Genomic DNA, 13252 nt, shown 5'->3' with positions numbered 1-13252 from the left:
CAATCCCAGGAGTACAGCCTGTTTACCCTCACAAACAAACAGGGCACAGGGACTCTGAAGCTCGGAGCTTTTGTGAGGACACCAGGTCCATCTGTCGGAAGCCACAGGAACAAGGACCTTGGGACATATCCTGGGGAGGAACTGCTCCAGCTGTACCCAAGGTTCTGAGCTCTGGTTGCAGGCTCATCTGGGGGGTTCTTGAGGTGAACTCAGTTATGAGGGGTGCTGTTCTGGACATGACATTTATTTCATTAGCCTTGTCTTGGACCAAATAGACAGGCTGGAAACAGAACAGGAATGATCTTTCTGTCCCTGACTCCTTGGTGAGTCCAGTTTGGAAATGCTAGGAATGTGGGAACACTAAGGGAGCCCCTGGGACGCCCTCGCTGCCAAGATAACACACAGGAGTTCTCGGCCACACTGTGCCACCGCCCTTTTGTCTGTGTCCCAGCTTGATGATAAGGACAAGATACCAGCATGAGAGAAGAAAAGACTTCAGAGTCGAGGAGATTAAACACCAACCAATACACACAGTGAGTCCTGATCCGGGGGCAACATTTAATGAGCTCTAAGTCTCCTGGCTCCTGCTGGGGTTAGCCCTGTCTATCTAAGGTTGAGAGGTCAACCTTGTTGGCCAGGCCATCATGGACTGGTCACAGGGGCCGATGCTTTACATAAGGGACCGCATTTGCTATGAAACCTCGCGGTAGCTTCTTAACTGTCTCCAATAATTTTATCTTGGCTTGCTCTTTGTAAGGGGACAAGGGAGCATGAGAGTGAGCTGAAGAAACAGGCAAAGAAAGGTGGCTTTGTGCTTTTTAGAGCCTTCACCACACCACACCACACCACACCACACCACACCACACCACACCACACCACACCACACCACACCACACCCGCCACCATCTGAATGAGAGACCCCTACACTGTGTGGCAGGCCCTGGTACAACCCCACTCCACATGACCAGCTGCCCTGAACCAGCATGAAGGGCCCTGGAGATCCTTCAACCTCTAGGCTCAGCTCTAACAGAGACGTCTCCCTCCATGCCTTGTGGTCAGAGAGAAAGGTCAAATCCTGTTCTAGATTAAGTAAGTCCTTCCCAAAGACACAGATGGATCGTGACTGAGAAGCAAGTGTTTCCCATGAGAGGCTGGATATTACTGGTGGGAACAGAAAGGAAGCAATCATGTCACAGCATAGTATGACAGGTCTCTAGTGACACAAACCAGACCCCACAGCAGTGGGACTGAGGCTGAGCCTGAAGGGAGGGACCGCTGGCTGGTCAGGCACACCCAGACAGTAGGTAAATACGGTGCTTATGCACTCCGAGGGGGCACAAGCCGGGGCAGAGAGGCGAAGTTTAAATGGATACTTCTTTGCCTTTTTGGCTTGTGACCTGGGCAGGTTTCCACCCTTCTCAGACTATGTCTCCATACTCAAAATGTTTTCCCGAAGCATTGTACAAGGGTAAAACAGAACAATGTGATACTCATTTACATACAATTCTGTTTTTTTCTGCGTAGTGTTGCTATCAGAAATGAAACCACCAGGGCTGGGAAAGTGGATGAATGGGTGATGTGTTTGCTGCATTAGTGTGAGGACCTAAGTTCAGAGGCTGAGAAACATGTAAAGCCATACACAGGAGCACATTTAGTAGCCCAGAGCTCCTTCAGCGAGACGGGTGGCAGAGATGGAGGCACTGCATGGCATTACGTAACACATGGTCTGCCCAGTTAGCCACAGGAGATGTTTTCTGTACAGCATCACACCCACCTCAGGCCCAACTCACACTTTCACACCTGCCTGGGCTCCGCTGCACTTAGAACAACAATATACCACCTAAGGGTACAAGACCTGTGCTCTAGCCACAGCATGTCTTCCAAGCAGAGTACCACTGCTGTTTAGAACTTTATTCCACAAACACCCTGCCCTGCTCCCTTCCCACACATGGCCCTGCAGTGGCTTCCCGGCCATATGCATGTGCCTGTCTCCTGCCACTGAAATCCGGCTTCTATCTCACCTCCAAGAGAAGCCTTCAAAGACCATCCAGACCCACAGCACTCTCCTTTGGCCAGTCTCTCTTAGTTACATTTTTGGGGTAGGCATCTCTTTTCCTCAGATAACCCAGGTTCCTTCCTGTGAGTCACACATGGGACAGCCACACACAACTGCTCTGATTTAATGTAACCTCCCGCATGACACATTGTTGACTCATAAGCCTTGGTCATCCCCTGACAACCATAAAACACTAGAGTAAGGCACATGCCAAGTGCCTTTGGAGTGGGGGCCAGGTCTCAGTAGGTCTTAGTAGGCGGTCAATAAATGTTTAGGATAAGAAGATACAAAGAGCACAACTCTCTTCTTGTTGAGAAAGCATGAAGAGGGAAACAGGCCCACGACTACGCGCTAAGTCTCCTGACGAGACCACAACAGATGACCCCTGTGCTGCCACTTGGCACCCCAGACAGGTAACTTGCTTCAAGGTATGAGGCTGGCACCTGCTAAAACAAGAAGGAACCAGGAAGCCCCGAGCTCAGGCCACAACACTAGCAATGATTTGCTAGGTAAATCTAGTCAGCACTTTCAAAAGATAAGGCCACAGGATCTTTTCTGACACACTGCAGAGCTCACGAGACAGGATGGTCAAGGAAGGCAAGAGGGAGCGCAGAGGAGGGGTTTGACTTGGGGTGTCTCCAGTTAGTACGTCCTGGTTCCCCTGCCCTTTATTTCAGACATCTCATTGGTCCCTCAGTCTGTGACAGGCTGTGAGTCCAGAAATCATCCCTTTTCCTTGACTCCCACCCAACATACTTGCCTTAATTTCCTACTGAACACAGCTGTACCCTTTCCAAAAGGTACAATGTTAAGGTGAATTTGATAAAAGTCTACCACGGGCCAGCATGCATTCATCATAATACTCTAGCTGTTAAACTAGCCGGGTAGGAGTGAGGGGGGCGTTTAGATGGTGGATAGTGACCACACTGGCAGAAACCAAAGCCCCTGAGAGGGCACGCAATTCGGCAACTCTGATCCTTCAGCAGGCTTGCTGCGGGACCTTTCACCAGAACGCACGCCTCAGAAGGTCAGATGTAAAAAGTGCTTCTACCCTTTGCATTCAGAAAACACACAATGAAAAAAAAAAAAAAAAAAAAAAAAAGATAAGCCAGGAGAAAATCCAAATACCGGAGTGAGAACAGGGATTGACACAGCTGGCTTCATTCAGTATAACAGCAATCGTGGGGTGCGTGGGGAGAAGCAGAAGGGGGTGACCGAGCCGGGATGGGCCTGGTAGGAAGGGTGCTGATTTGGACAAATGGGAGTTGAGCTGACTGCAGAGATGGGCACCGGAAACAGTGAGATGGGAAACGGAAGGAAGGAGCTGAGATGGCAAATGGCCATGTGTGGAGAAGCAAAGAAGACAGACCCCTGACAAGGCTGTGGAGGAGAAGGCGTCACCCGAGGTGGGACACAGAGACACACCACAGACATGGTGGCCTTCCCGGTCCCCATGCACCGCCCGAGAAGAGGGAGTGGATGATTAATTTGATTGCCGTCTTGATTATCTTAGGAACACTAATGGCGGCAGCGAGGCTCATCTTTGGGTCTGTGAGGGCATTTCCAAAGAGGGTCAACACCGGGTGAGGGGTTCCCAAGGGGAAGACCGTCAGCACCATCCCATGAACTGGGAACCCTGACTGAACCAAAAAGGGAAAGGAGAAGGTTGGCTGAATGCCAGGCCCTCCCTTTCTCTCCTCCTGATCCTCTGGGATGTGAATGAGCAACCTTATGCTCCTGCCACCATGGGGCCGTCTGCTGTCCCCCCACGGGGCTGCCTGCTGTCCCCCCACGGGACCGTCTGCTGTCCCCCACAGGGCCGTCTGCTGTCCCCCACGGGGCTGCCTGTCCCCCATGGGGCTGCCTGCTCTCCCCCCACAGGGCCGTCTGCTGCCCCCCCCCATGGGGCTTCGGGCTACCACATCTTCCCCACCATGATGAACTGTTCCTTCTCAAGAGCCCAAATAAATCCTTGCTCCCTTAATTACCTTTCCTCAGGTGTTTGGTCACACCAATAAGAAAATGAACAAATGCAGGAGGGGACAAATCCAGTGGCATTGTTGGGGCAGCTGCTAAGGGGCAACTGGACCTTGGCACTGAGTCGTTGCCAACCTGCCTGAGAACAACAGAGTCCCCTGAACCCACAGAGTCCCATTGCACATTATGAAGCACACAGGTCAGCTGCTACCCAGTGACGACTTCAAGACTGAGTATCAACTCTGACCCCTAAACTCTGTACCAAGTGTTGGTGCCTTGATGGCTCCACTCTGAAAGGATTTAGTCATGTGCCATCTGATATGATTCCCTGCACACTGATAAGAGAGGAAAGGCCCGGAAAGGCAGCAATCATCTCCTCCTCCTCCTCCTCCTCCTCCTCCTCCTCCTCCTCCTCCTCCTCCTCCTCCTCCTGGTATTTTATTACTGAGGCACACAGGTAGGAGAGCAAACACTGAAATCAGGCTTCTGACCTGCAGAGGCACCGGCAAGATGCAAGACTACAAAAACTGAAAACTAAATATCTAAGAATTCCCAGCGACTTTGCTTAGCTTCTTTGGCCTTTTTGTTTTAAGTGTGTGTGTGTGTGTGTGTGTGTGTGTGTGTGTGTGTGTGTGTGTGTGTTCATTCATGCACATCATTGCACTCACACGCTTGCTTGCCTCCTGCCCCTTCACTCCTCTCTCCCTCTCTCCCTCTCTTCCTTCCTCCCTTCCTCCTCCTCTTGTTTAGATGCAGAAGCATTTCACCGAGAAGCACATACCGCTAAAGGCCTCTGTACTAGCCCTGGTTCTTTTCAGACCCAGCAAATCTCTCAATTCTAGCAAAGGTGGTGGGAGCCTTTGAAAATGAGGTACCTTAGCAGAATGTGTCCGTAAGACAAGGACAATGTGTCACGAGGAACATCTTGTACACAAAATGCTGGCTCTGTATTACAGGGCTGCACCGAGCTCACTGTTGGTTAGGGTATATGACATACAATGTTTTATTCATAAATTTTACAAAAATGAAATGAAGTATTAATGCAAATGCCATCTGTCAGAGGTAGGAGTCATTGACAGAATCTGCTCTGGAGGATGAAGGCAGTCACAGAAATCAATAAAGATAAGTGTAGAGATTTTCAGTTTGTGGTGACCACAGCAGATGCTCCAGATCTCCAGTGACAGAGACAGTGCCATTTACCAGCTGTCAGGCACCTCCTGCAAGGGAGACCTAGTCAGTCCCCTTGTTGATGGCTGTCCATATTGCAGAATCTCACGTTACCATGGCACCACCAGCAAGCCTCTAGGCTCTGTCTCTAGGGTACCTGGTGGCGTTTTTGTGGATAAGAGGGCATTCTGCTTGAATATGGGATGAAACCCATACAAGTTAAACTAAGGTCTAAGAAAAAGAGCTAATGTTTTCTTAGTACTTACTATGTACCAAGCACTAACTTAGTTGTTTTATAAGCACTGTCTCTTAACCTTCAAACCCTCACCATACCAAAGGTACTGTCTTCATCTTACAGCTGGGAACTCCAAGTTATAGAGTGATTAGGTAAACTGCCCAGGGTCACACAGCTCAAAAGCCACAAAGCCAGGATTTAAGTCTTATTCCCCGACAGGCTCCAAAGTCCTTCCTCTTACTATCTGCTTGGATAAGCATATGGTTGGAAAACTATGGATCTGTTAGATCCCAGGCGAGGCCCAGAGCTCTTGCTCTAACCTTGCTTCAAGTTGGCTTGTCTGTTGGAGCATCTACACTGAGTTATGAAGGGTAAATGAAACAACCTCTCAAGGGCTTGGAGCACACTGATCTCAGCTCAGGAGGGCTCCAGCATGGCTCCTTTCTCTCCCTCCCAGGGCGGGACTCTCCCTGACTGGGTTTGTTTGACTTCGGCTCCTTCATCACGTTGAACACGCGGTGCCCATTTGTTGTGGATTGACTGTAAAACGGCCTCCATAGCCTCCTGTGTTTAAACATCCGTGCTTCAGTGGGTGGCACAACTCAGGAGGTTGGGAGCTCTTGGGAAGTGGAGCCTTGCTACAGGGAAGTGGCTGTCTGAGGGGCAGGCCTTGAGGCCTGTAGCCTGGCCCTGCCTCCTGCCTCCGGTCTGTGTCCTTTCCTGCCACCACAGCCTCAAGCCACTCCCTGCCACCACACCTTCCTCACCACAGCAGACTGCACCCCCAAACCGTGAACCAGAGCATCCCTTTCCTTCCTCAAGCGTCTTTTTCTCAGGTATGTGGCAACACCAACGAGAAAACCGGAGGCAAACTCCTCTGATCTGCTGTCCTCTTCGCAGGCACAGCTTGGCCACAGTGGCTAGAGGCCAAGCAAACCTGTGAGCAAACCTGGACTTCTTTGAGGTCCAGATTTTCAAGAGCCAGTCGACTTCCCTAAATCTCAATTCCCCCATTTATTCATTGTGTCAAAATCTAAACTAATGTCTCCCTCAAAACAAAGGAAGGTCTAGCACCAGTCTATGTGAGATGATTGAAAGAAAGAAGAAAATGTCTAATTCCTTGTTGTAATTACCACAGGCCTTTGCAACAGCCCTTAGTAACATTATATATATATTGAATATAAATTTATAAATCTATATTTATATGTATCTATGCCCATAATGTGTACAAATACATATACACACATATGTCGATGCTTTTTGGCAGAGAGAGAAGAGGTAGAGGGGGAGGGAGAGAAAAAGAGAGAAACAATCTCTTTGACCTCAAGACCTTGGCTTTTCAAATATTCCTGATCATAACTCATGGAATGGATGCATCAGTGTATGCCGAGTTTGGTCTGTTAAGTTTGGGGTATGCTATCTTGGAACACCCTCATGGATAACCAGGGAGTACATTAACGGATTACACCCACAGAGTGAACCACTCCACAGAACATCAAGTCTGTGGAGAACTTTAAAGCATAGCTTCACACATCCCTTAGCCTTTTCTTTTGTTTTGCAAGACACTGCAAAACAGAAGAAATTCAGCTAGCTTCTGATCCCTGTGTCTACAGATCACATGGTCTATTGTTGGACAATAAACACAGTTTAGTGTGTATGTTTGGTAACTCCAGTGGATTAGGCTTGTTGACAAGTAGGATTTCAAAGCTGCATCTTAGACAGGGCGTGGCACTCTTTGGAAGGAGGGATCATATGTCTCCCATGTCTTTTCAATGAGTACCAGTAAGCAACTTCCTCCATGGACGGGGATCCACATGCCTCACAGCCCAGACGTGCACTTTGCCTCAGGGCCACTGAAATATGAACAGGATGCTGATAAGCCTTTCCAGTCATGAAGGTTCAGAACTCACAGCACCACCAGCGCCACCACCCTTGAAAAGCAGTCTACCCTTGATTCTGCTCTGTGCTTTCGTGTCCAACAGAGAACAGCCAACTTTTCTGGCTCGCTGTTGAACTCTTTCCATGGTAGGAAAGTGAGCGAGCATCTGTGGTCATGGCCTCTTCCTTGGGTGCTGCAGAGGCTCTGGGTGTTTCTAACCACTTTTTTTTTTAATTATTTTTTTTTAGATTTATTTACTTACTTTTATGTGCATTGAATGTTTTGCCTGCTTGCAATTATGTATACCATGCTTGTTCCTGGTGACTTCAGAGTTCAGAAGAGGGCATCCGATGCCCTGGAACTGGAGTTATGGGTGGTTGTGAGCCACTATGAGGGTAATGGCAATCAAACTTTCATCCTCTGGAAGAACAAGTGCTCTTAACCACTCAGCCAGCTCTTTGGCACCCTTGACCATCACTTTTGATCACGCTGTTCCTCATACTTAGGATGTCTTCTCCCACCCCCATGAAGTCTTCCTTTCCTTGCAGACTATATTCCAGACTTTCTAAGTCCCCTTCCTGCATGCTTTCCTCCCTGCAAAGCTCACTGAATTCATGCAACCACCTGCTTCCTAGAAACTGTTTATGAATATTTATGAACTGACTTTCTAATATTTCAAAAACACTTCTAAGAAATTTTGGGACTTAATCCCATTTAATGAGTGTTCCCTCATTAAATAAGAAGGTTTAGCATTTTTCATTGCAATACCTAAATCACATAATTATTAAAGATAACACTTTTAAGCTACTTATCTCACATTCTGAGAACTATCGACTATAATGATGGTAGACCCCAGAACTGCTGGTTTTTCTAACAGTCCGTCATTTGGGAGACATTTGTTTTAGACAACTGAATTCTCACATGAGTAGGGCACCTGGAAGCTTCCCCTCTGGGACGCTGGGAGATGCTCTTATGAAAATGTCTCTGTGTTTTAACACAGTTAATCCACAAACTCTGTGTTGGCTACTGCCCTGCAGGAGTCTGGTTCATTCATTGTTCCTGCATTTCTCTCTGTAACACACACACACACACACACACACACACACACACACACACACACACACACACCTCTTCCTTTCCTTTTCTTTGGTTACTTACACCTTGGAAAGAACTTAAAGACAATCTATTCAGTAATTTAATTTACCAAAAAGATGAAATAATGTGCTTCAGATCACTCTATAGAAAACTTTCAAAACATTTGGGGTCAAGCCCCAAATCCCTGTCATTAAAGAACTTGGAAGCTAGACACTTCAGACATCACCACCAACTCTTCAGTTTCAGTTCCCTTTCCCAGACTTCCATCTTCCACCAAATCCCTCTGTCTCGCCACCAGAGAACTTCCCCAGATCCTCAGCACCAAAGCGTCTCCTTGTCACTAACCAATTCCCCAGCGCCGCTGCGTCTGAATCCCACGACTTCTCATCTTTCTTGGTGATTTCACTGTTTATTCTGGTTTTCCTCTTAGCCAACACCACACCTGTGGAAACCACACAAGTCCTTTCCTTTAAACTCCTCCATTACAGTCAGAAAGCTCACATAGGACAGTTAAGCCCATGATGGTCGCTACTGCAAAGACCTGCGTTTTTTCCACGTGGGTGGGGAGGGACGAACAGAAGCCCCTTCTGCCTCTTCTGTTTGCTATAGACAAAAGTGCTGAGAGAGAAGGTAGTGTGTCTTGTAGATAAGTAATTTCTCAAGACATATGGCCAAGCAATAATTATCCCTACAAGCTGAGCAGGAGATGTATCCCAGCTCATTGACTTCAGTCTTGACTGAAGAATCAAGAGCTGTGCTCCAGGGGGAAATAACCATAAATGCAGGCCTGTCCTTCCAACCTGCTAAGGGGCCAAAGGAGAAGGCTGGACGGAAACACACCAGCGAACCAACACAACACACACAGGCTCGGCAGTTAGCTTTGTTGGTAAGGTGCATGCCTTGCACACTGGAGGACCCGAGTTTGAGGCACACACTCCATGTTAAAAGGCAGAGCGTGGTGTCACACACTTGTAACCCTAGTGCTCATGAGAAATAGGTGGATTCCTAAGGCCTGCTGGTCAGCCACTTAGCCGACTCGGTGAGCACCAGGCCAGTGAGAGACTGTCACACAAAACAAAGCAGAGAGCACCTGAGGAATGTCATCTGAGGTTGACTTCTGACTGCACACACACACACACACACACACACACACACACACACACACACACGAGAGAGAGACAGAGAGACAGAGACAGAAACAGAGGCAGACGCGCACACACACACACACACACAAAGAGAGAGAGAGAGACAGAAAGACAGACACACACACAGACATACAGATATATAGACAGAGACACACAGATACACACAGAGAAATACACACAGAGACAGACACACACACACACAAAGAGAGAGAGAGACAGAGAGAGACAGACACACACACATACAGACACACACAGACACACACACACAGACATACAGATATATAGACAGAGAAATACACAGAGAGACACAGACACACATACAGAGAGAGAGAGACAGACAGACAGACAGAGAGACACACAGATAAACACAAATACATAGACACAGACACACAGAAAGACACACACAGGACACAGACACACATTCTCTCTCTCTCTCTCTCTCAGTACAGACTATGACAGCACATATGTACATTCTCGAGGCCTTAGCTCCACGACCAACAGGGAAATGATTTAGGGCACATTGCTTAGACCCTACACGTGGCTTCTTTACCCGGTCATGGCAGGATAACTGAAGCAGCAGTCTCACAGAGCTGCCGCCGAGAGGATTGACTACGTCAACACTCATTAGAACCACCACCACCACCGCAGGGCAGCACTCGGTGCACTGTACAGATGTGTATAAACAGGCCTTGGCTTTGAACCATGTTGCTCGGTGTCTGCTGACCCCCGAGTCCTAGAGACATTGTGATGGTTTCCATCCACACCACATACACTCCGTGTTTCCCAACATGGCCAAAATATTCCAAAATCTGTAAAACTTTTCTGTTCAGTGTGAACCGCAGTCACACAGTTAGAACTCCTCTGTTCCTGAGTGTTTTGGATGAGAAACCTCCATCTAGACTCGCTGCCCTGGGTTGCCCTTTCTTGCCTCCAGGCTGCCTTAATTTCCCAGGCACTTTCTGGGCCCCTCTGCTGGCCATCCCTTCCATGGAGGGGCTTCCCTCGATTCTCTTCTTCACCACACTCACATCCACTTTCACGGTGAAGTGGGCAGGCGGCTTTAGACCATTTCCTCCTGCAGAGTCTCTCAAATGTCTATCAGCCTGGAACAAAAGCCCGAATCCCTGATTCAGGCCTCGTCCTGTGAGCGCAAGACCTACACTCTGCATGGATGTCTGAAAGGATCTTAAACTGAACGTGTCTGAATCCAAGCTCCTGACCCTCCCCGTAGCTCCTCCCCTTTAGGCTTTCTGATCTCGTTAATAATATGCCCCCCCTTCCCCTGCTCCTCTCACCATCAACACACATTCTATCATTGCTCCACACACACCTCCTTTCTGAGGGAGGGCATCACTCTCTGCTCAGCTGGGATTGACCTCTATGCTGTCCTCCTGCCTCAGCCACCCAACTACTAGGTTTATAGTCCTGAGCCTGGAAAGTCCCTTCAACATTGACAATCTGGTCATCACCTCCGATGATGCTCTGGCTCCTGTGAACACTCCCAAGTCCCAGAATGCCCCTTATGTTTCTGCTTCTGCACTTATCTCACTCAGCGCCCTCCTACAGCCGCAGGAGAGAGAGAGCCTAAAAGACAGACGTGTCAATATTTGGTCCAAACCCTTCCAGTCACTCCTCACCTCACTCAGAAACACCAAAGTCCTTACAAATACATGGTCCTACCTAACCTGAGTGGGCCATCCTGTCCGACAGCTATCTGACCTCACGTCCTTCTACCCCCCCCTCCCCCCCCCACACACACACTCTTCATCTTCCGTCTGGTGACATGTCTCAGCTATCAGGCTGTCCCTTCCTTACTTTGCAGCTCTGCTCCAAAGCATGTGGTCCCTCACACGCCTTTGAAAATCACAGGCTACACCTGCGCGGCATCTAGTTTGCTTCCTTGCTACATTTTTTTAGTACAAGACTGATCTTCTAGGTCCTGCTGGTGTTGTTTGCCCTGTCAGAAGACTTATTTTCTCACTGCTATGAGAATTTAAGCCCTGTGAGTGGGAATTTGTCTTATCCCTTCACTGCCGCCTCCTGATCGCACAGTGAGGGCCTTGCACACAGTGGGCATCCCGTAGCGAATGGCAGCTTGGATGGGAATACTGGCTATTTGGCTCCTCTTACCTAAGACAGTCATCACCGTCTTCATTAGCTTCATGGGAGCCCTCCGGCGGCTGATGGAGCCGCTCGTGTGTGGAGACAACACGTTGGTTTTCCTCTTGACGTACATGTAGATGCGCACATACACCACCACCATGATGAAGAAGGCCAAGAGGTTTGACACGGTCCAGAAAATGAGGTAACTCCTGCTGTAGATGGGGGCCAGGGAAGAGCAGGCAGAGATGTTGCAGATGCAATTCCAGCCCAGTGTGGGGACCGCCCCCATGAAGATGGCAATGGCCCACACCAACAGAATGAGCAGCGTCACCCTCTTTTTGGTCAAATTGCTGTGGACCCGCATCCTCATGATTGACATGTGCCTTTCCACCGCAATAACCAGCAAGTTGGCCAGAGAGGCAGTCAGGCTTGCGTCCAGGAGGCCCTGTCGGAGAAACCAGCGGTTGACAGTCAAAGTTTTGGACACGGGGCCGGTGTTAAACATCAGAAATACGTAGGCGATTCCAGCAAAGAAGTCTGCGGCAGCTAAGTTCGCCAGCAGGTAGTAGAAGGGAAAGTGGAACTTCCTGTTTGTGATCACTGCTGCGATGACCAGGGAGTTAGAAAAGAAGATAAAGAGGCAGAAAAATGTCCCGACGCACAGGACGATGACAAGCTTTGTCCCCGTCCACTCGTCGGCCGTGTCCGCGTTACTCTTGTTGTAAAAGAAGTCCATCCGCTTGTCGTAGTGACACTCATTCATCGTGGAGAAGAGCTGCACATCCTGGGAAGGAAGGAGAAGAAGACACGCGTCACTCAGTGACACCAGGACACCCCTCCTCCAGGAGACGCCTTTCAGTCTCCCGGGTCTCACTGTAAACGCCCCTGTGCCTGTACATTCCCTCCTGACTCCTACCACAGTGCATCGCCTGCATGCAAGCGGTCTCCCAGGGTGAGCTGGACGTTGAGGAAGGGAGCGCCCGTGTTTCCTTTATTCATACCGGGATCCAGAGGCTCCGCCTGCTCACGATGGGTAATCGAACAGCTGGCTAGTAAATGAATGGACGATCAAGGAGGCATCAATATGTCAAATGTGCTGTCCTACAACTTCCACTCTGCACCAGCGACAGCAACAACATAGCACAAATCATTAATGGGTGTTTTCTGCTGGTAGCATCCAGGCCATTTCTTATTCATGAGTTCTGCTCAGTAATCAAAAGCAGGCTTGTAATGCCAGGCATATTCTCGCCAAGATAATGCTACTGAATTACTCTTCCAGGGCCAAATGCCTCCTCCAAGAGATCACTTTCCACACCTCCAACTCCAATCTCGATCATTCTATCAGCATCATTTAGTTTCAGGCTGCAGTTACAATCACTTATTAAGCATATGGTGTAGGGAGGGAGACTTTGGTCTCACACCGCTCCCTAACCTTCTTGTTCGCTTCTTCCTCATAGTCACCCATTCTAATGGTACCAATGTAAATATGTACGCTCGGTTTTCCATTCCAATCACTTCAAGTCGGTCACTTCCCAGGAGACTCTCCAACCCACGGGTGATTGAGGACAAGGTCTTTACAGGTGCCATTGACATGT

At 48.9% G+C, this 13252-nt stretch overlaps 1 protein-coding gene across 1 annotated transcript in view; it reads right to left on the bottom strand.

Moving 5' to 3' along the window:
* The window catches only part of Lpar3 (lysophosphatidic acid receptor 3), a 70153-nt gene that overhangs the window by 36233 nt on the left and 20668 nt on the right, over positions 1-13252 (bottom strand). Inside the window, exon 2 of the mRNA XM_006984733.4 lies at positions 11685-12441. Coding sequence (XP_006984795.1) covers positions 11685-12420 — 736 coding nt within the window. The 5' untranslated portion in view covers positions 12421-12441. The remainder of the gene's footprint in view (positions 1-11684; positions 12442-13252) is intronic.

This window comes from Peromyscus maniculatus, chromosome 6, assembly GCF_049852395.1.
Source record: "Peromyscus maniculatus bairdii isolate BWxNUB_F1_BW_parent chromosome 6, HU_Pman_BW_mat_3.1, whole genome shotgun sequence".
NCBI classification, from domain to species: Eukaryota; Metazoa; Chordata; class Mammalia; order Rodentia; family Cricetidae; genus Peromyscus; species Peromyscus maniculatus.
Note: the sequence above shows the minus strand (reverse complement) of the source record. Positions and strands in the feature narration are given on the sequence as shown.